The sequence below is a fragment of the Platichthys flesus genome, chromosome 11, assembly GCF_949316205.1.
Source record: "Platichthys flesus chromosome 11, fPlaFle2.1, whole genome shotgun sequence".
NCBI lineage: Eukaryota > Metazoa > Chordata > Actinopteri > Pleuronectiformes > Pleuronectidae > Platichthys > Platichthys flesus.
Genome location: NC_084955.1, coordinates 6,417,584 through 6,439,284, shown reverse-complemented (window position 1 = coordinate 6,439,284; position 21,701 = coordinate 6,417,584). Strand labels below are relative to the sequence as shown.

General features: G+C 39.4%; 2 protein-coding genes across 3 annotated transcripts; both read right to left on the bottom strand.

Moving 5' to 3' along the window:
- Positions 1–47: 47 nt before the first annotated feature.
- bves (blood vessel epicardial substance) lies at positions 48–8,675 on the bottom strand. Its single transcript, XM_062400159.1, has 8 exons — positions 8,435–8,675; positions 6,043–6,293; positions 4,759–4,883; positions 4,130–4,317; positions 3,519–3,627; positions 3,100–3,267; positions 2,842–2,983; positions 48–2,281 (listed from the first exon to the last, which is right to left on the bottom strand). Exons 2-8 carry the CDS (start codon positions 6,266–6,268, stop codon positions 2,154–2,156), a joined length of 1,086 nt encoding a protein of 361 aa, XP_062256143.1. The 5' UTR covers positions 6,269–6,293; positions 8,435–8,675; the 3' UTR covers positions 48–2,153.
- A 600-nt stretch (positions 8,676–9,275) lies between these two features.
- Positions 9,276–16,591, bottom strand: popdc3 (popeye domain containing 3). Of its 2 annotated transcripts, XR_009923763.1 has the most exons (4): positions 15,970–16,591; positions 13,673–13,781; positions 9,889–11,022; positions 9,276–9,835 (listed from the first exon to the last, which is right to left on the bottom strand). XR_009923763.1 is itself a non-coding variant. In XM_062398367.1 (3 exons), exons 1-3 carry the CDS (start codon positions 16,473–16,475, stop codon positions 10,747–10,749), a joined length of 891 nt encoding a protein of 296 aa, XP_062254351.1. In that variant the 5' UTR covers positions 16,476–16,591; the 3' UTR covers positions 9,276–10,746. The 2 variants fall into 2 exon arrangements, 1 of the variants encoding a protein (XP_062254351.1); XM_062398367.1 differs by having other exon boundaries at positions 9,276–11,022.
- Positions 16,592–21,701: the final 5,110 nt, after the last annotated feature.

Here is a 21,701-nt window from a genome sequence, read left to right as displayed (position 1 = left end):
CAGAAACAATTGTTCAGTACAACATAAAACAGATGTCAGACATATAATATAATGTAAAATAATATAATGTTTACTCATGTGTAGTAATCTCAATGGGAAAGTGGTACAGGGTAAAGCACACAAATACATTTGCATCTAGATTGGTTTTGCAGGTCACAGTTTGTCATTTGCACTTGTCAGTCTTTCTTTTTCTGATGTTGAATTTGTATCTTCCTCCTAGCTGCTTTCTACACGTAGCAGTTACATGGACAGACACACACACGGAGACACACATAAACCACTCCCCAGTTCTAGTGAGATTCTTGTTGTCATTAGTTATATTATTTTTACTCTTAAATGGCAGTGGGACCTCATCTTCCTATTTTGAATCTGCAAAAGTAGTTTTCATCTCCATGTATTTGCAACTGTGCAACAAAATGGTTTAAACATAACTGTAACATTTCTTTTGTGTGATTCAGGGCTAACATCAATTATGAGAAATGGAGGATTGGCTGTTGAGATTAACTTTAGCTAACCCCACGCCAAAGACTGCTGCTTTTTCTGTGATCAGGAAAATGTTAGTGATGAACAGAGCTGGCAACAAGTTCACTGTGAACCTACTTTTTGGGTACTCTTAAGTTTTTCAGGTTTGACCTCCCCTGGAAAGTTTGCTTGTATAGTTTTTGTAATGAGCTTTTCGACTGACTCCTCAGAGGTTTATCCCACAGGTGGAGATGTCATGCAGACATCTTTCCTAAAAGTGCTATTTAGGAATATGTTCCTAATTGAATCTTGTTTGTGGAGCATCCTAATTCCTACCAGTTGTGCACACTACTCCGCCTATATGAGTTTTCCACCTCTAACATGTAACATTCAAACAAGACACATGTTCCAATGTGGTTATATTGTTTTACTCATCAGAAAATGATTTAATGAATTTTTATTTTTTTAAGTTTCAGTGTTGTATTAATATAAATTAGTTCAAGACCCTACTGTGATGAGATAAGCACACATTGTGACCACAGGGGGGCACTACACTACTAGGATACCTTTTTACAACTCAGTTCCCAAATTACATTTAAAAACAAACGTTTATTGAACACACACAGTGCACTGGTTTCTAGTACAAAAATTTAAACAAGAATATATAACACACAGATAAAATATTTTCTGAAGAAAATCCACACTAAGAAAAGCTATTTGTGGATGTTGAGATGTATGCTTGTGCTTATAAAACAAAAAATACATTCAAAATGGATTTTTATCAATGCTTTTATCACACAGAGAAAAGAAACTGATCAGTTATGTTCTCCAGAAGGAATTGCTCTCATTCTCTTTTGATGATCAAAGAACTCTAGCATACTGTAACTTATATATCACTTGAAAATACGTATATGTCGTTAATAGAACGTGATAAGAATGTGATATTGATTGCCATGAGGGAATACAAAGATATAATATCTCTGGTTCCATCTTCTTCGGCTGCGATCAAATCAATGTCTGTATATAAAGATTGACGACACAACTCCACTTCCTCCAACTGAACAAAAACTAAGCCATTATTTCCAGCACACATATGCCGCTATCTTGCACTGTTGATGTAGTTTAGAGCCAGATTCTGTGCCGTGTGATCGGAAGTGAAGCCATAACCAATGTCAATCACAAGGTCACACCCACTTTTTATAGCATCAAATACCTTAATAAAAACCTAGCATGTAAGAGACCATTTTCTGAAAAACAGGGAGGACGTGGGATTTGGGGCCTATACTCCATCCAGCCACCAGGGGGTGATCCAGATGTTTTTGCGTCACATTTCCGAGATGTCATGTCCTCCATCTTCACAATAATTGAGCCAAATTAATCAACTGACGCAACTTTCATAAAAATAGGTATACCAACATTATTTGTTTACTTAAAAACATTAACTTTTCATAACTTAGATTTGAATGAATTGTGATCAAGATTTGTGCTGACATTTTACATCATACATATAACTTGTCAGTGCTCTATGGTGGAGAAACTACAAATTGAAGACACAATTCTACATGACCACACACATGTCTTTTGACATTTCGTTAGAATCAGCCATGTTGGCGTTCAATCAGGCTCTGGATGTTAGGTTGAAAAACACACCAACTTAATAATTGTGATTGTGTCCATTCGTCCCCTGCGGACTACACTTCCTCAGTGGACGTGCTGGGCATACGCTGAGAATCGGAGGTAGCAGATTCTTTGAAAACGTCATCCTCCATGGCTTCTTCTATGGGGTTCATCTTGGAGGCCTTGGTGCCAGGAGATTTTTCTAGAAAGAATATTTACACTTAAAGACAGAAACAATTCAGGATCTTGGCTCGGCAGCTCATTGAAGGGGTCCAACGTCACAAAAGACAAACGATGAGTCACACTTGAGAAGGAGGTCCATACACTCACAGAGCAGAGGATCTATGTACAAGCAGATATTCTGGAAGCAGAAAACAGCCCCTAACTCTAACCCATGTGTATCCATCACCACTCGTAGCTGAGTTAAAACACTAAGAACTTAATGCAGAACAGAAATGCTGTGGCTCTGCTGGGCTCAGAGAGTACTTTTAAGAGCAACAATGCACTGCAGGTGCTTTTAGCCTGTGTGCCGGGTAGAAGAACATCCAAACATTTGGTTTGCTGGAGTGTCTCCTCCTAATGCACATGATGCTTTCAATCTGTTCACTGACTGAGTGATGTCACTGCAGTTCAACAAATATTGGCTGAGGGAGAAGTGGATATTTTAGATAGCTGCTTCCAAGTGTCAAAAATGTAGAAACATTGAACCACTTTGAAACTCTACACTCAGTAACAACTGAGTTGGGTGAGCATGTGACTTACGGACGGACGATCCAGCAGATCCTCCTCGTAGGATCTGGTTCAGAACATCATCGGTGTCGCTGGCGCTCGCCATGCTGTTCCTCATCTGCATCATAGACAGCTGCGAGCACAGGCTGGGCTGACGGTCCATCTTCTTCAGTGCCTGGGTCACATCCAAACACCGTCATCTTCCTCATCCTCATCATAATCATCATCACCACAATATGAATAGTTATGGTAGAGGGTAAATCTAGAGTCTGACAGTGGAGCTCGACCCACCTTGTCACTGAGGGTGGGGTCGTTCAGAGAGTACAGTTTATTGGTGATGTCTTTGCCAATGAGGTAGCGGAACACCTCACTGAGGAAAGTGTCTGACTCCAGGAAGTAGGTGAGCCTCTCTCGAGACCAGCACAGGAACTTACAGTTCTCCTCAGCCACGATGGTCACCTGCCAATCAATCACAATAAACCATTGTTTTTCAACATGTTATATGTTATATGCTCTATCACTGTACCAGAAGGAGCAGTAGGACGTTCATTAAAACACTGACACATTATTCATTTCACCTCACAGTCATTAAGGGTCGGTGTGGATGGCAGGGCGGGTAAAATCCTTGTGTTCTTTTAATTGATTCTTTGAAATTCACTAACAACAGCAAAAATTGGGTTTGGTCATTTCTTTTTCTGTTTTCATATTACCTGGAACTTATCTCCTTTGTGCATCTGAGTGGACCTGAACTCTGGAGAATCAATGAAAGCGTTGGTGTAGATGTTGTGGAGGAAATGGTTTCTGTACGACACCTTCATCCTGTCCCAGAGAAAGAGCCAATTCAAAACTAGGATCTTACAATTTTACAAAAGTGCAATGTTTTCTAAAGTGATTTTAACAAGTATGGTTTCTTTGCAGTTCCAAATTAAACAGAGGGTTATTAATTTGACATCAAAAACAGTTAAAAGGTTTGAAATTCAAGCTGAGATCTATAAATATGGAATTTAAGTTTATCATGATGAAACTGACAAAAGCAGATAAGTAAACAGAGAAGCTGAATCAATTCTATCTTTAGCATTTTTTATTGATACCTTTTGAATCCTAATTTATTTACCTTCTAGAATTTCAGCCCTAAATCTTTGTGTTAAAATCAATAATAAATAACAAGTCCACTTAGTCCAGGTTTGTGTTGCATGCAGACAGTACAGTATAAGTCAGTCCTACAATTTGACTCAAATGCTCAGACTCAAACGAAACTTTATATAAAAGATGGTTGACAAAGAATAAGAGCTGCACCTACAGCCAAACAAGCAGCACATACTTTCCTTTGAGGAGAATGCTGAGGCGTTCGTCCACGGACGTCTTGTCCTCCGCAGCGTAGGCCTGGCCTTTCTTCAGTGTCTGGATGGTGCAGAACTGTCCCGTGAGCCTCTGAAACAGAGCCTCCTTCACATGGAGCGGCTCAAACATCCGCTTGTAGACCGACCGCAGCTCCCTGTCGATCTTAATCTGACAAGAGCAGAGACACAAACGTAACTCGTTGTTGATTGTGATGTGAAATCAAACTACAGTGATGCTGCTGTGAAATTACAGTCAGTGAGTTGGAGGAGTGACCGAGGAGGACAAGTCTCCTGTCTCATTATGAAAAGTCCTGGTCTGATTCTATCAGCATGCTAGAGGCCCCTTTTTTTATTTCCCCCGGTGGCTCCCATGGATTTGATTCAACCTGCATCTTATTAGCATAAAGCAGGAGTGAACCCAGGAGGATGAGCTGCTTCCTGCCAGAGTCAGCCAAGAAAAACTCAACACTGAGCCCCTGCATAAATAAACACTCTGTTTCCCCAATGTCTGCTTCAGTATTTCAATTCGGTTGGAAAAAAAACCACTGACTGGCCTGAATTTGAAGTGACTGTTGAAATGGGTAGGAGAGCTTGTTGCTGTAGAACTCACTGGCCTTCGCTTGTACAGGAGGTAGAAGAGGTGCATGAAGTTGACCACCAGAAAAACCACGTTCCAAACCATCACATCCAGGTTGCACCTATACAGAGCCGCCCAGGCAATGTAGAAACCACATCCTGCCGCAGATAAAGACACACAACAAAGAAACAAATAAAGATTCAGAATCTAAAACCAAACCAAAGTAAATTTATCGTCGATACATTTATTTTCAGATTTGAATGACTTGGTCTATTAAAACCAATGAGAGAGATATTAATTATAGTAATTTTGACCTGAGATAGTGTGTTGATGATTGATGAATAATCAATGTCTGTGTTTTTCATGATAAAGTGCAAATTTGAATAGTCAAGAGTAGCCAATGAAATAAAAGCAGCACATTGAGAGGATAATAAGCTCAAAATTAGCTTAAGACACTACAGGCAAAAGGAATAACTTACAAGGTTTGTGATTGTGGTGGAACCATTGGAGCCAGATTTACCACTAACATCTGTTAGTGTGAATGACTTAAATCTATCAGTATGGATCAGTTGTGTATTAGAACTCATTTTTAAAGTGTATTCCACATGTGTGAATTACAGTTTCACAACACTGATAAAACTTGGAAAATTCCCCAGCACCTATTTACTTATTGTTTTGTTTAAAACTGTTAAATTGGTAAGAAAAAAAAGTAAAAGGAGTAGTTTTAAAATTAAAAATAAACACATTATTAATATTTTAATTGATTTTCTGTATTTACTTAGGATAATTGTTATTATTTTACTGGCAATGTTTTGAAGTTAGCTTTAACTCTTTCAGCTGTGTGCGTTTACTCTTCCTCTCTACTGTGTCTGTTTCTTTTCCTCTGTAAAACCCCCGGAGACAGGCTAATATAAATAAATGAACTGTCCAAATGGCAATTTTTCCCATAAATCCTGCTGCTTCCTGTCTCCACTCTCTTTCCAAGGAGAAGATAAACATGTTGGAAGTGTTTTTTTCCATCTGCCATTCTCTCCTTCCGTTTTCTGCCACGATCAGAGCCTTTTAGGGCCTCGGACAGGACCCAGTACCGAAGAGATCCCTCTCTGTGTAGAAAAACTCTAAGAAAAAAAATACTAATCCTCCAAACGTGAACTTAGCTCAACTGACTACTCAAAAGTCTTGTATTGATAATTTTTACTGATGCATTGACACAGAGCAGATTTGTGATTACAATAAATCATCTCCAGAGGCTGTTAATCTTGTAGTCCCTCTGGTGACAACAGAGATGCCATTCGGCAGGGGGCGCTGTGGGCTGACCTGTCATCAGCAGGAGGCGCAGCAGGATCATGTGCAGGCCCATGGTGGTTGGGATGACCAGGCCCAGCAGCAGCGACAGGTTTCCCAGATGGAAGAGGAGGTGGTGGGTCTGCTCCCACTCCTCGCACGAGGTAGCATTGGGCACGAGGGCGAATCCTGGCGTGGGCGAGGGGAAGGGGGGCAGGCCGGTGAAGGAGAGGAGGGGTTGATCCGAGGGGGAGGACATCCTTCAGCAGGGGTCACCTTAGAAACTGGGGCAAGGTTAGAGTAGATGTGATTGGATGAATTATTCAGGGCTGATAAAGATGTTTGAAAGAAAACAGCATGTGCTCATCCTCACAGAGCAGTGGCACTTGATTTTAACTTAGCATTTTAAACTCAAAGTGTCTATTGTTTGTTTTTAGTCATCACATGTATTAATAATTTATGAAGTTGTCATGGTAAACATGTCAGCAAACAGTTTCCTATTCACACATTGTGGACCTGGAGCAACATTTTCATTTAAATGTTGTTTATGTTAATTTATGTGTACTTTTAGCTCAGGTTTGGCCTGCACAAAGACAGTAAATCTGACTGTTTATTCATTTTATTTTATTTAACTTATGTTATTCAGGTGAATCCGGTTGACATAGGGTGAATGTTGCAAATTATTCTGAGATGGTTCCTGCTCTCACAACACATACAAAATAATCTACAATCACCCTCAGAGTTAATTTGGGAATAGCTGCTCTAAACATTACCTTTACAAAAGGGTTACGAGTTGGAGCTTCAGTTAACGATGCAAATATTGATATGTGATAATGTGGCAGACATAAAAAAAACTGTTGTGCAGAACACACTGGTACAATTATCAATGTGCTTTAAGTATATTGATGCTTTAATGTGCTGCCTAGACAATGATTTGTGCGTGTGTGTGTACTGAATATGCAACATAAATTGTTTCGCATTGTTGTTCTTCTACTTTGATGTCAGGGTCGCATTAGGAGAAGTAATTTAAATAACAGCAATCACAATTTTTTATGGACACATTTATAAAAAGTACATGAATATTAATATTTTCTAAAAGTGCAAACAATTTGTTTACATCAGTCTTTCTACAGCTTGTGAGCAGCCATTTCATGACTGTTACAATTATGTATACATAAAAGCTAGTTGTGATTTGCTCTTTTTTTACCATGATTTGGATACTGATAGAATACTAATAGAATACTAATAGAACCCTATTGTATTTTATTTTTCTTTATTATTTATATTAGCTGAGATTATTTGTTTTTGCTTTTTCAGTTTTTTTTTAATCTGTTGTTTCAACTGCTGTAACCGGAAGAGAGACAGCATCTCACTTGCATCCTGGTATTTCCTCAAAGTTAAATGTAGAATTAAGTCTTTTAATTGTTTTTAAACGGATAGTTTACCCAAAAATGAAAATTCACTGATTATGTACTCACGACTATGCCGATGGAGTTTCAGAGGTAAACAGTGTTGCAGCCAAATCCAATCAAGTTGAAGTAAATGGTGACTGATTCTTCAAACGTAAACGTTGTGCTGCTCGGGAGGGGACATCCAGATGTCCGCATGACATTAACATTAACATTTTCTGTTGATTTTTTATTACGTTTGATTAATTGGTCACCATTTACTTCAATTGTATTGGATTTGGCTGCAACACTTTTTACCCCTGACTCAAACACCTCACCCACCCCTCCATCGGCATAGTGGTGAGTAGATAATGAGTGAATTTTCATTTTTGGGTGAACTATCCCTTTAAAGCTTTCCATAGCCTAACTCCGCCACCACAACTCTGAGCTCCTCTGCCCCTTTCCCATAACCACATCATCAACTTTGAAACAGTTTCCTCCCATTAACATGTTGAAGGGTAGAGTGGAGATTCAAGTGTCCTCATGTTGTTATTATTCACTCCTGAGTCTTTTATGTTTCTGTTTTTCTTTCTTCTACCTCTCTTTAAGTTGTTGCATTGTACAGCATGTTGCTCACTTCTGGTTGTTTGAAATGAGCTTTATAAATAAACTTGACTTTAAGAGCAGTTCATGTCCAGTTCGTCACACACACGTACCCACACACACCCACACACAAACACGCACACACACGCACACACACACACAGAGAAACATCCTGTTATACATCTAGGCTCAAACATGAAATTTAAACATGCAAAAACATGTGCTCTCAAATTATATTCATATTTGAGCTAGGCTCCCACTCTGACAGCTGTGTGTGTGTGTGTGTGTGTGTGTGTGTGTGTGTGTGTGTGTGTGTGTGTTTGAGTGAGTAAAAATAGACATGGTTGTACTCTTAAGCTTCAGATATTTACCTCGTCCTTCCAACTTTCTCTCAAAGTAAAAGTACCGGAAGGAGAGGGCGGCTTGTTACTCACCGTTTCCCCGGGCTGGTGTGGGTGAAGCGGGGCTGTGCACGGCAGAGGATGAGGGGCTGGTTCCGAGGAAGAAGGGGCAGAGACGGTGCTGTGGCTGCGGCTGCTTCCTCGCGTCAGGGCTGCACAGTGTGCGTCGCACATTCCTCAGTGAGGAGACTAAAATAGGCAAGAAGGCGAGAGCAGTGCGCCTGCAATGTCTCATAGCTCCGACAAGGGGAGACAGAGCTCAAATCAACACCTATCATTCTCTCCTCTTTACTCTCTTTCTGTCTTTATTGAACAAGTTAAGTCCAATGACAGCTTTTGTAAATAAGTTGTCTAAACAGGTGAATAACAGATAATCAATAAATAAAATTTGGTACAGATTAATACTTCTTGAAATATTGTCAGGTATTTAAAAAAAGTTATACATTGTTACGACATCCAGTTATTCCAGAGGAGGATCAGGTCTGTTATTTCTTCTTAAGAAAAAGAAAAGCATTTAGAATTTTGACTATAGTCTTAAAGACCGATTACATAAAAGTACTAAAACATCATATTGTAGCCAGTCTATTTTATATTGTTTGCATTGTGTGTAAGTGTTTACTAGAAAAATCAATATAGTAAAATAAAGTTACATTTATTTTTTAAAGTGAAATATAGACACAATTAGCCTATTGACAGTTTCATTTTACATTTGCACAATCTAACAACAAGAGTCACCGATCTAATCTGTCAATATTGCACATCACAGAATCTTATTCAGTTATGACATCTACAGCCTCCTATTAATGTCACTTTATACATGTATAATGTAATATAAATGACTAACTAAAATAAATAACATGAATTCACCTATAGGTTCATTTGACCTTAGTTGAACAGCACAATCTTTAGTGTCATTTGTCTGCAACTATTTACATACACACAAACACCATTTTCACAAAATCTACTACGGTTAATCACTTTAAACTGCTTCTATGAAGAAATGATGAATACTACCTGTCAAGCCAAGTGGCTCCAAACCAGCAACTACACATGATATTTACTACAGGAACACAAGCTTGTCTAGTACACAGTTCAAAGCAGCTGGCTATCAGTAAACGTATGATTTGAGATTGTAGTTGGGTTCAGCCACAATAATGATAGTGAGGAATTATTCACCAAGCCATCGGAAAAGTTCCACACTTAGTCTTTATGTTTTATTTCTTTCTTTACATTTCTAGATATTGAATGGCCAATGAAAGCACCTCTCTGTGAATTTACACCATTAATCTATTTAAAGAACTAGATGCCTTCCATTCAACTGTAAGTCGCTTTGGATAAAAGCATCCACCAAATGACATGTAATGTAATGTGTTTATAAAGATCGACAGCATGGCGATTCCCCAAAAGGTGAAGCAGAGGTGTCCTGAACGCCCTCTGGTGGCTGGCCTGCAATATAGACGATAAATATTGCCTCCATGTTAGTGGACGAGACAAAACTAAAAAGGTAAAATCGAGGTCAAGATCATGTTTCTCAAAGATGTCTTCTGCCATTTTAGGTAGCTGTTACCACTATGATGTTTGTAATAAGTAGGGTTTCAAATTGTTATTTGATATAAAATAAAAAAAAACAATGTCTTTGGTGTAAACTAGCAGCATTCACATTGTATATGGCACCACTTCTGGGTAGTGGGAGGAAATGGAGACGAGTTGTCCATCTTTATACAGAGTCTAGTGAGTTGTCATCAATACCATAAAAGCTCTATATAAATACAGACCATTTGACCATTTGTCTATGAGATAAAATTGTTATTAACATTAGCATTCCAAACAAGTAAGTCTGACTGAAAAAAAGATACAGAACAGAAGTTAAACAAGTGCTAACTTGGATGTTTTGGCTGATTTGGTGAAGTGTTTCCGAGCTTTCAATGCATCACATATCTAGGTCATGTGAAACACACTGAACGCAAGACAACATAGGCCAAATCGTCCCATGGGTGGGACGATATAAGGACTTGTTAACAAGGCAGCTGTAATGTAGCCTACTGATTGATCGGTCATGTGAGCCTTTTCAAATAAATCTATAGAACTCCCTGGAAACATAACTGTTGACATCACTGCCAGCTCCACTTACCTACTACTGCCTATTGAGATCTAAAAACATAAGCAAATATGATACAACTGCATTTGAGACCTACTTTCCCTAAATGGTACAGTCACACTTTGGCCTTCTTAAATAACACTATATTTACATTACATTCCTACACACAGTGAGTCACTTCCAAGTGTTTTAGGCCTAGAGCAGAGTGTGTTTGTGTGTGCAAGTGTGTGTGTGTGTGTGTGTGTGTTCAGGCCGTCCTCCCACCCTGCACCGGCACTTGCAGGACATCTGCCCCTTCTAATTCTGTTCCTGGCATGTGACAGTAACTTGGTAAGCGGAGATCATAGCGGCGGCCGGACTCGCTGAAAGCCTTATCATTAAGGGAGAACAGCTTCTCTGCAATGTCATTGCGCACAACGAGGGCGAAGATCTTGGCGATGTAGCGATGCTTAGCAAAAAGCAGGTAGAGTTTCTTCCTCCTCCACGCCACGTAGCGGCAGGGGTTATCGGCACGCAGGGTCACCTGTGGAGAGCAACACATTCAACAGAGAGACAAGGCTGTAAGGAAGTAAACTGGTATTCAAGCTAAGATCCAAGTTATGATAAACTACTGTTTTATTTTTGGTCTATTGCTGATATAAATGTCTGTATCACATATGATCTGATGAAATCCAGTTTTAAACATGTCACAATTCACAGGGAGCATGGACAGTTTGAGGAGACCTATTATGTTCATTTCCAGCTTTATATATTTTAAGTGTGAGACTCCATTATTGAGCTTTGTAGAATTCTGAGAATTTTCTTTAAAAGACTTAATTTGTGTATAAGCATCCTGTTATGTACCCCCTCGATTATCTGACTGAAATGTGTAATATCAAATTAGACATTTTTAAAGGGATAGCTCAGCCAAAAGAGAAACTTTACTTATTATCTACTCATCACTATGCCGATAGAGGGGTGGGTGAAGTGGTTGAGTCCACAGAACGCTTCTGGAGTCTCAGAAGTAAACAATGGAAATGAATGGTGCCCAAGACTTCAGACGTAATAACACAACAGAAGAACACTTCACCCATCCCTCCATGTCAGAGTGGTGAGTAGATAATGAGTGAAATTTAAAAGGCTAATTGAATTGTGAAACTTCTGCCGTCAATGTATACAAAAGTAAATGTTACTGATAATATATTATTCTGTGACGTGCTGATGTCAACTTGCCCCAAGAACAAGAAATAAAGGAAACTTCGTGTTCAGAGCACTTTTGTCTCACAGGATTTACTTATACACACATTTACCTCTGTATTCGACACATTGTCCTTGTTTATATAGATTTTAGATTAAAATGATATATTTACAATAAACCGAGAGAAAGTGAGGACTCCTCTGAGAATAAAGTTACACATTTAATTGTTTTTTGCATCAGACACAAGGGACAAATGCAAGGATATCACTGGTCACACCGTTATTTAAGTTTCAGATTCACCTCATGTTTGCCTGTATGGCTTCTCGACTGTCTGCCTGCACACTCACCACAGAACAGAACACTCCTCTCCATAAGCAGCTCATCTCATCAATCTGCTCTGTACCTCACTCTCCTGCCAGCTGACTGATCATCATCATCAAAGTATGGTGTAAAGTATGAAACAGTTTGATCTCACTAATTTATGATCTCAGAGAATATACAAATTGTTTCTTAAAAATATTTTATATCCTCCCTGTTATATTTTGTTTTACCCGCAATGAACCTGATACACTGTCTTACTTAAAGGTGATCAATGTCATAATATGTTTATTGTTTAAAACATAGCACTGAACAAACCACCTTGTCCATCATTACATGGAAATTACTCTTATGGAAACACAAAAAAATGCAAAGGTTAATGTTACTGTTAAATTAATATTCTGCTGCCATCACTAAATAACTGTATATTAAACCTCCACCCTCCGATATCTCAATAGTACAGGAAATGCCTTTAATACTTCTCCAGTAGACAGATTTGGGGGAACAATGTGTGCTTGGAGTAGAAGACCGAATCAAGAAATCTGTGATGTGCTGATGTCCACTTGCCCAAAGAACAAGTAAAAGAGGAAACTTTGTGTTCAGAGCACTTTTGTCTCACATGGTTTACTTTAACACACCTTTACCTCTTTATTAGACACATTGCCCTGTTTAATAGGGACATCTGACATTCTAGGAGCAGAAATAGGTCCTGAATCATTCATTTAAAAAAATCAGAGTCCCCTTTAGTAGTGCATTTTAAGACTACAGCAAGTGTTTCGTCTTTATTTTATCAAATCCCATAAAAGACAAACTAATAATGTGTTATTCCTTCATTCAGTTGCAAGCCCACAGCGTCCTGCACACAAAGGGGATCTTGAACACCTTATAAATACTGTAAAAAGCCATTTAAAATGAAAACAGATATTAAACACTGTAGTTTGTGAGAAATCAAGGCATAATCAATGTTGGGTGCTAATTAGGAGCAGCAGTAAGGTGTATGAGTAATTCAAGAGAACTGCAGTGTGTTTGTGTGTGTGTGTGTTTTCTATGGTAATAAAGAATAATGTTGCTCATTGATGTGTTTTTGCCAGTTTTTGAACAGCAACAAGCCTTTTTCACAACATTGTATTGTAGTGTCAAAGCCATTCAGTCCATTCCATTGCCCCAATAATACACAATACACAAACACTTACAGTCTGATTTTTGTAGATAAATCCAATACAGATTTTAGAAATATTCCTCTATTGATATATATTGGTTGACATTCGTTTTATCTTTATCTTTGATATATATGTATGAGTAGTTGGTCAATTACTTTGTGAGGATAGCCTGCTCTGTGTATTGCATTTACCATTTCTAAATTACCCTACCAACCATTTCTGTATTAGGTTTTTCTATTAAGTTTTCATATCAGCACATATATAACATCAGATACCCAGTTAATTGTGATAGTATAATATTAACTAATGAAATCAGCCAAACATTATATTGGTCAGGGTGTAAATTACACATTTCTTTTCATGCCATGATAAGTCAAAACTTCTTCTGTGAAAAATAGCTACAAAAGGTCTATGACACAAAGAAAGAGGATGCAGTTTGTTGAGGACATGGAAATTTGTGGGCAGGGAAGGTAAATTGCCTGAAATGTGTTTTTGGAAATGCATGAGTTGAACTGAACCTGGAAGATGCCCTCCTCTGCTGGTCTGAGAGAGTCCCACTCAGGAGAATCCAGGAACTGAAACGGGTAGATGTAATGCAGAAACTCTCCATTCACTGTCACACTGACTCTGGAGGATGGAGGGAGAGTCGATTTTAAATTTCCAGAGGGAAACACTGCTACATGAAGGACACGTCAACACTAAATCACACAGAATACAAGACAGTGCTGATAAAACCATGACCATTGAGACTGTCTTACAGATGAGGTCCTGTTGAACAACTGGAAATATAGCTGCTGTGACTTACAGTGTGCTTCAAAGTCTAGATTATTATGATGAGATGATAAGCATTTGAGTTTGGTATAACCTTTAACACATCCCTTAATCAGGCACCATCAGACATCATCACTGCAGCAACACAATCCTCCTTAAGGTTTTAACACTTTTAGTGGCCCTGATGTGCAAAACACAAAAATAAATCACAAAACACATGGAAAGCGCATCCGTCCAATAAGCGACGAGCCTCGTCGATAGCAGGTACCTACCTTTTGCATTAGAAGTAATTCCATTGGCTTTTCTTATTTGTTGTGTTTTGATGCGTTTTGCAATTTGCCGTTGTATTTTGTGATTTGTGTTTTGTAATTGTTGTGTTTTGTGATTTGTGTTTTATGATTTGCTATTGTTTTGCAATTTGCTGTTGTATTTTGTGATTTCCACTTCAGGGCCACCAGATATTAGGGCGGAGGTTATGTTCCAAGAAAGAACCCAATGTCTGACATTGAAGTTGTATTGTTAACCATAAGATATTATAGTAGATTAAAAAGATACATTTACGAGAAACCCTCCCAAAAAGATTGAATATTCTCTGGGATTAATGTCATATATTTGAGAGAACGTTACAAATTTAATAGTATTGTGCATCAAACAAAACACAATGGACAGATGCAAGGATATCACTGGTCACACCTTTATTTTAGCTTCATATTCACCTCATGTTTGCCTGTATGTCGTATATCCTCCCTTTTAAATTTGTTTTACCCACAATGAGCCTGATACACTGTCGTACTTGTATGTGATCAGTCATTTTTTTTCAGTGTTTATTGTTTAAAACATAGCACTGAACAAACTAGTTTTTTCCCCTGCAAACTAATCATCGTATATATATAAAGACAGTACATCCCATCTTGTACATCATTCCATTGTGTCCCCTGCGTTGAATCCTGACAAATCTCCACTTCCCTCATGGAAACACACACTTTATGTCTATTGACAGTTGTTTTCTCTGCTTCTCATTCCATGAGACGTTAGCTGTGGGAAATTTGAAAAACTCTGTTGAGGCTGGATTCATTCACAACATGCATTGCTGCACTTCAATATACAAGTCATTAGCAGTCATCAACACGCCCTGAACACAGATCATGATGACACTGAAACCTTGGCTCCACTTCACAGCTCCTGACTCGTATTAGAAATCTTAAGGGAGATTAATAAATTATAGCAAGACATATCTTCACTCCTATCCATGCTGGTGCTTAGTGTGGTGATGTCAGAAGGGGGCACACTGAAGGTATAACATCTAATGAGCTATGAAATATATGTATTTATAATTAAAATGTGATTATACTACAATGCAGGGGCAGATCCAGGGGGGCACTGGCCCTAGGTGAAATCAGATTTTGAAATCAGACGTGGCCCCGTCCTATCATTAGTAAAGAAAAAGTCACTATTTTAACGGTACAACAATAAATGTGACAATATTTTAAGAATTGTTTAAATTTCCTACACTTCTTTATAGAAGACAATACGTTTGAAGAAAGGAAACATTTTCTACATATATTTAATGATGTGTGGCTTTGCTCAAAGCTACAGTGCTAACAGTAAACAAGGGAGGTCTTACATTTGCACCTTAGTAAATTAAAAAACTATGCATGGATGTTGGACATATACCTCCCCCCTCTTTGTGGCCCCTTTATGGGCCCTGAACTATAAAAATCCAAGATGCACCACTGCTTGAATGAGGATGTATAATGATGTTGAACTTTTTCATTAATTTGCATGGCCAGTGCATTAAATGAATCACAGTGCATCATGTGTTTATTGGGAACACTAAACATGTCAGCAGTAATGACCTCAAACATGTTGCAGCTCCTACATGATGCATGGTACAAATCAGGCTTCATGACGTCAGTGTATTCAGTTTTTAGGCTGAAGTGTTTAAGTGACTCTGGCAAAAGAAAAAGTCGCGCTGTCTTTATCTGATGTGTGTTTGATGTATGAACTCGAGTGGAGCACTTCGGTGTGAGACACGTGCAGTCACCTGCCAGACAGCAGCACCGACAGCTTATCTATGGGGGTCTTCCCCTCGATGGCGAAGCAGTGGCTGGGCTCCAAGGTGTGGACGTCTCCTTCACAGCAGGCCACGATCTTCCCGAACTGTGTGAGCGACACCCCCAGCTTCTGAAACATGCACTGGTACAGCTCCTGGAAGTCCCGTTCGAAGGAGACGCCCCGCAGCCGGTAGGCGACGTGCACCAACTGCGCCAGGCTGGCGGCGAACAGCGCGAAGGTCCAGAGGAACGAGTCGGTGGTGCACGGGTCCGACCAAGCCCAGAGAGAGGCGCAGAAGAAGCCCAGCGTGAGGAGGGTGAAGAGGTAGAGGAGCCCGTAGAAGCCGCTGCCGCCCATGAAGCCGAGAAAGAGGAGGATGTGCGCCAGGTGGAAGACGGAGCCCTCCGCGCCGTCCCTCCACTCCTCACACAGCGGGTACTTCGGCGGCACCTGCTGCACCGTGAAGTTCATGGCTTCGAAGTCCGGAGGCTCCATGTTGGAGGAAAGTCCACGAAACGACCTGCCGCGGTGCGTCACAGCGCGCTGATGACTTTATCTGAAGTAAAGTTGACGGAGCGAAGCTGAGAAACGCGCAGACACTTGGAGCGAGTGTTTACACCAAGACAGTGGAGAGCTGCGAGTCAGGACCGGATGTTGTGTGGGAGCAGAGAAAATAAAACAACATTCAAAGCACCATAGTTCAAAGTTGTTAAGATAAGATGGGATGAGATAATATAAGATGAGATGAGATAAGATAATCATTTATTAGTCCACCATGTTTAAATTTTGTCATGTTACAGAAGCAAAGAGGACAGTAAAAATACAAACCTTGTATAAACCAACCAACATGTAAACATCACGCACAGTGTATAAATAAAATGTATATAATATGTGAATAGAGCATATACAATGTAAATAACAACACAAACAATACAAAAAATATGTTCAATGTGAACGGAATATATCAAATGTAAACTGAATATTGACAATGTGAACAGTGTCACATGTGTCATGTGACCTGAACAGATACAGTGTAATCATAATCTATAATGTGAACATTGTAGAATATATACAATGTGTACAGTGTGAACAGAATATATAATGTGAACAGAATCTATACAGCGTTACAGGATTGCCCATAAGACTGAATTGCACAGATAGAGAATTAAGTATTCATATTCGTATTTTGACAAAAGAACAAATGCAGCCTCAAATTATAATGGCCAAACTATCTATATATATGAGAGTAAACAAAATAATCATATTTATGGAGGACCTACCAAGATGTATTAAAAATTAAGAGTACAAATCAAATGTAATGCTAAAATAAATGTAATATGTATGACATATTTTTTACGCCAAGCCGTCACAAATATTTAATATTGCTTTATTTATTTTGGTTAGATTTAACGTATTCTAAGAACAAAATGTACAAAATAGAATTATATAGTGTTGTTATGGCAATGAAGATATTCAATATTAAAGGACCGATACGGATTGAGTGAAAAAAAAAGATGATTGACCTGATGTGAAACTATTTACCTTCATACAATTTTGGCCTTATTTCCTAACCCTAGTAATCTGAAGATCAGCTCATGACCTCTAAATGAAAAAAGCTTTTATTTTGACAATCAGAGGAGCTCTTTCTTTGATATGTCTATCTCAGTGTGACTTGACACTGCAGGTCATCTAAAAAAGAAGGCACTGGGCTGCCTCTCTTGGCTCTGGTATCCCCTTGATTATAAATCTGACATGGTGAACGCTAAATGAAAATTTATGAAATACATTAAAGTAAACAGTAAGAAGTGGCAAAGTGAGAGAGAACATAAGCCTGTACAATGCATCGAAATAAGAGGTAGTCCTGAACTGATTTCTTTAAACGACCCCATTAATCAGAGCCATGGGAGGTTATGAGAGTGAGTGATCTTTGTGGACCAGAATAGCAGCACTACTCTCTCTGTGTATCTGGTCAAGGTGACTGTGACTGTTATCTGGATGGGGGAAAGCGAGTGTGGGTTGTACCGTATGTAGGGCAGCAGAGAGGGACAGAGAACCCCTGGGTGTACTTCACATCATGTCAGACAGAAGCAGCAGGAACATCCTCACCATGTTTGGCCCAGTTTTTTTCAGACCAGGTTTAATGATGAAGGAAAGCAACAGGACAGCTGGCCATCAAATGTCACTTTTGGAGCTAGTTTCAAGAGAGAATTCTTGAGTTTGTGTGTCACAGGGGAGTGTATCTGCATACATTGCGTGCATAAGCCTCATATAAATAGATTTCTCTCCATGGTGAACATATCACCAGCATCTATTTTTAGAGCGTTTCCACCCTGGACAGCCTGTGTGTCTTTGTGATATGTTTGAATATGTGTCTCTGATCGGATGACACCGTGCCAGTCAGCGCTACTGTTGCTGCAAATGGCTGTGCGTCCAATCACACAACACCTTTTCCAAAAAGACACCCGTGAGAAACAAACTACAATTTATCTCCTCCAGCAGATAAGCTTTGGTGTTAGCTGCTAGTGCTCTTTTTATTTTTAGCCATCCCTGGATAGAGAAACAACTCCATTGGTACTGGAGCAGCTACAGGGCTCATCTTGGGCCAGAGGGTGTCAGGTTCAGCATGGGTTGGATCGTCCTGAACCACAATCTAAAGCCTGAATGGGTCAGATTCCTCACTCCATTCATTCCTGCACTGAGAATCAAGACTGAAAATATTTGCTTTTGGTAAAAGTAAAACAATAAAAATAAAAATAGCACCTCTATAAAACAACAAATTCGTTTCGAGGTAGTTCCAAATGGTGCTGTTCATTCCATTAAATGTAATTTCAACTGACTATAGGGAAAAGCTGACACCCATTCATGAACTTTTTCATAACAACATTGGCACATGAAGAAATAGCCTACAGTATTTGGAATGTAAGCACTTGCATGCAACAAAAGTTGTATCCATGGGTATTTTTACATAAAGATTGAGTAGAACTTGTGTAAAATAGGGAAGTAGTCTTTATTACATGAATCATCCTTATTACATATCATTATTATTGACTCTTCAGCGCACTGAGCCTGGCATCATCCTCAAGTTCATGTCTGGTTTTCAGGGGCTGTTGTCAAATCTCAAAGTACAGACGTACAACCAATCATAGTGATGAAAAAGGTGAGTCGACAGAAGAATATGGAGCAACCACACTGTACAGCAGTTGTTTATTCTTTTATAGAAATATACTGCCCAGTTTGTTTAAAACCCTCTCAATGGAAAGCCTGGCTCCCATTTGGTGCTCCACCTGAAAGTCATTTTATAAAACCAACCCGATTTCAGTTTTAGTTTCAGCACAGAAGTAAATGGGTTTAAAGTGGTTGATCTTGTTGCAGGCCACAGTTCCCCCAGCTCTTTTAGCTCATTGTTTCTCATTTCGAGGTAACTGTCGCAAAATAAATAAAGTGTGTCAGGCTCCTGTGTTTTGGGGCAAACAGTGCATGAGTCCTTCTTTGAGTGAGATAGTTGATGCCATGCTTACTCCCTGTACTCATGATACTCTTCTTTGAGACGCTTGATTTAAATTAATTTAATTTAACTAGTGCAGTGGACTCCATAGAACCTGCAGTAAAGACCTGATGCGACACAAAGAGCTGTTCGACTGTTTACTCAAAGTTCAGTGAAGCTTGATACAGTACGCATAGGCCTGAACTGGAGAATCAGTTGTTGGAGCTAGTTTATGAATCACCCACATGTCACAGTGTTTCGCAGTGACGTTTCTTTTTGAAAACATCAGCTGACTATTCATGATTTTCGACCCGTCAGACGTTGTAGTGAACTTTATAACTCTTCACATAGAGATTTCTGTTTCTGTTGAGTTCTTGTTCCATGGCATGCGAGCCACGCTGAACAATGATTGTTGCAACAGAAACGTAGCCTGAATAGATGACATTGGCAACATGATGATCAGACTCATGTTAAATTGTTGCATCTGGGTTGGGACCAGGATCATTTGCTCTTCAACTGAGAAACGTGGCTCTCTCCCTGTGATAGATTCCTATCTCTGACATACCAGTGAGATGAGCTCCTGCCTGGAGAGAAGAATGCCACAATGCAGACAATATATGAGGGTGAATTCAGACGATAAGAGTAGATGACAAGTGGTGGTGCAAATGAAATTACCATCCAGGACCCTGTCACAAGGGTTCCTCATGACTTTAAGTTCATGTGTCCACAATTTGACTGCCAATGCTGCAACGCAAACTGGACACTTGTTTTGTGAAGTTTATGTTTATTTCCCATCTTTGGTCCTGCTCTTGTTAAGCTGTCACACACGTTGTTCTCTTCCAACAAAGAAAGGAGCCCTTCCTCTTGCCTTGTGATTATTTTTAAGTGTGTCTGTGTCCATGTCTGCAGCCGGCATATGTCATCCAGAAACCATTAACTGACCTTTATTCTGTCTTTAAAAGCTTTCTGATGGTGTGAGAAAAACGTAAACAGTTCAGGATGAGTGCACAGAAAGAGGTTGTTTGCCATCTGACGGGAGGGTAATGTCAAAGAGGAGTTCTTTAGCCATTCCTCCCTCGACCAACTCCATCAAACATCCATCAAGAGACATGAAATCTTCTCCCTTTCATTTCCTGCAATCAAGAGAGCCTCTGTTGCCTCTCTTCAAAGAGGGGAAATCGCCGTCACTCTCACTTGTTGTCTGCACATCAGCGAGGCAGATCAGTGCTGATGATGTGTGTTCAAGTCTTTATAACAGAGGAAATGAAAGAAGCGCTTGGACAATGGGTTCAGCCTCCAACAAAAAGGATATGGAAATCAGATGCACCCTCCTTTTATCCTCCCAGAATAATGAAAGACGAGCAGGCAGGCGGTTTCCTTATGACCTTTTTTACTGGGCTACCTTAGAGACATCCAGTCTCACAAGGAATACACACTTTCTATAATCTAAAGGCCAGGTGAAAAGATGGAGAGAAGACATTATGACATGGGCCTTTTCATACTGTATGTTCTTCTTAATCCACAAAGATGACAGGAGCTGCAGGGAAGAGCTCCCATTTATTCACAGGTACACTATGAAACCATCAGACATTCAAATTTGATCAGAAATGATTTTTCATTACATCATACATGAGTTTAAGGATGACAGGTTCAACCACTCAGAAACCTCATGGGCCAAATTAATTAAATCCAGTTGAATTGACATGGTTTGCAAACGCACACCTTTCTGTATAAAGCCTCACAGCTGACAGTGTGTGTCACAGCCCAAATTAAACCATGAGGTTGAACCAACTGCCTGTGGAGAAAACAGTAGTGTGTCAAGGGGAAGGCTACAACACAAATTCTGCTGCATTAAATGTCCCATCAGCCACAGTGATCTCCATAATTAGGACCTGGACACTTATTGGTACAAGGAGCCTATTGTTCCCCTACTTTTCGTCTTTCAGCACATTTTAAGATCTAAACAAGCTTTAATACTCACAAACCTATAAAAACTGCACAAAAATGTCTATGAGACTGAGACTTTAAAAAGCCTCTCCGAACCATAACTCCGTCAACTCATTGGTCAAATGTTTTTGCCATTTACACACTTTATACTTTGAAGAACTCATCTTAGGGCGTATTTCTACTTCAAATTTTGTGAGTTGTATTGGAGAGCTTTACCTTTTTCTTAAAAACTTATTTCAAAATATGCAGCTTTACTTTCACTTACTGTAGCAGCTTGTTGCTACTGTTGA

Excerpts from the sequence above, each read along its gene's own strand:
- bves (XM_062400159.1), bottom strand. The coding sequence starts at position 6,268 with ATGTCCTCCCCCTCGGATCAACCCCTCCTCTCCTTCACCGGCCTGCCC. Across the intron at positions 4,884-6,042 it reads GCGCCTCCTGCTGATGACAG|GATGTGGTTTCTACATTGCC; the intron begins GTCAGCCCACAG and ends TATCTGCGGCAG. Across the intron at positions 2,282-2,841 it reads ATCTGCTGGATCGTCCGTCC|AAAAATCTCCTGGCACCAAG; the intron begins GTAAGTCACATG and ends TATTCTTTCTAG.
- popdc3 (XM_062398367.1), bottom strand. The coding sequence starts at position 16,475 with ATGGAGCCTCCGGACTTCGAAGCCATGAACTTCACGGTGCAGCAGGTG. Across the intron at positions 13,782-15,969 it reads TCGGTGCTGCTGTCTGGCAG|AGTCAGTGTGACAGTGAATG; the intron begins GTGACTGCACGT and ends TCCATCCTCCAG. Across the intron at positions 11,023-13,672 it reads CAGAGGAGGGCATCTTCCAG|GTGACCCTGCGTGCCGATAA; the intron begins GTTCAGTTCAAC and ends TGCTCTCCACAG.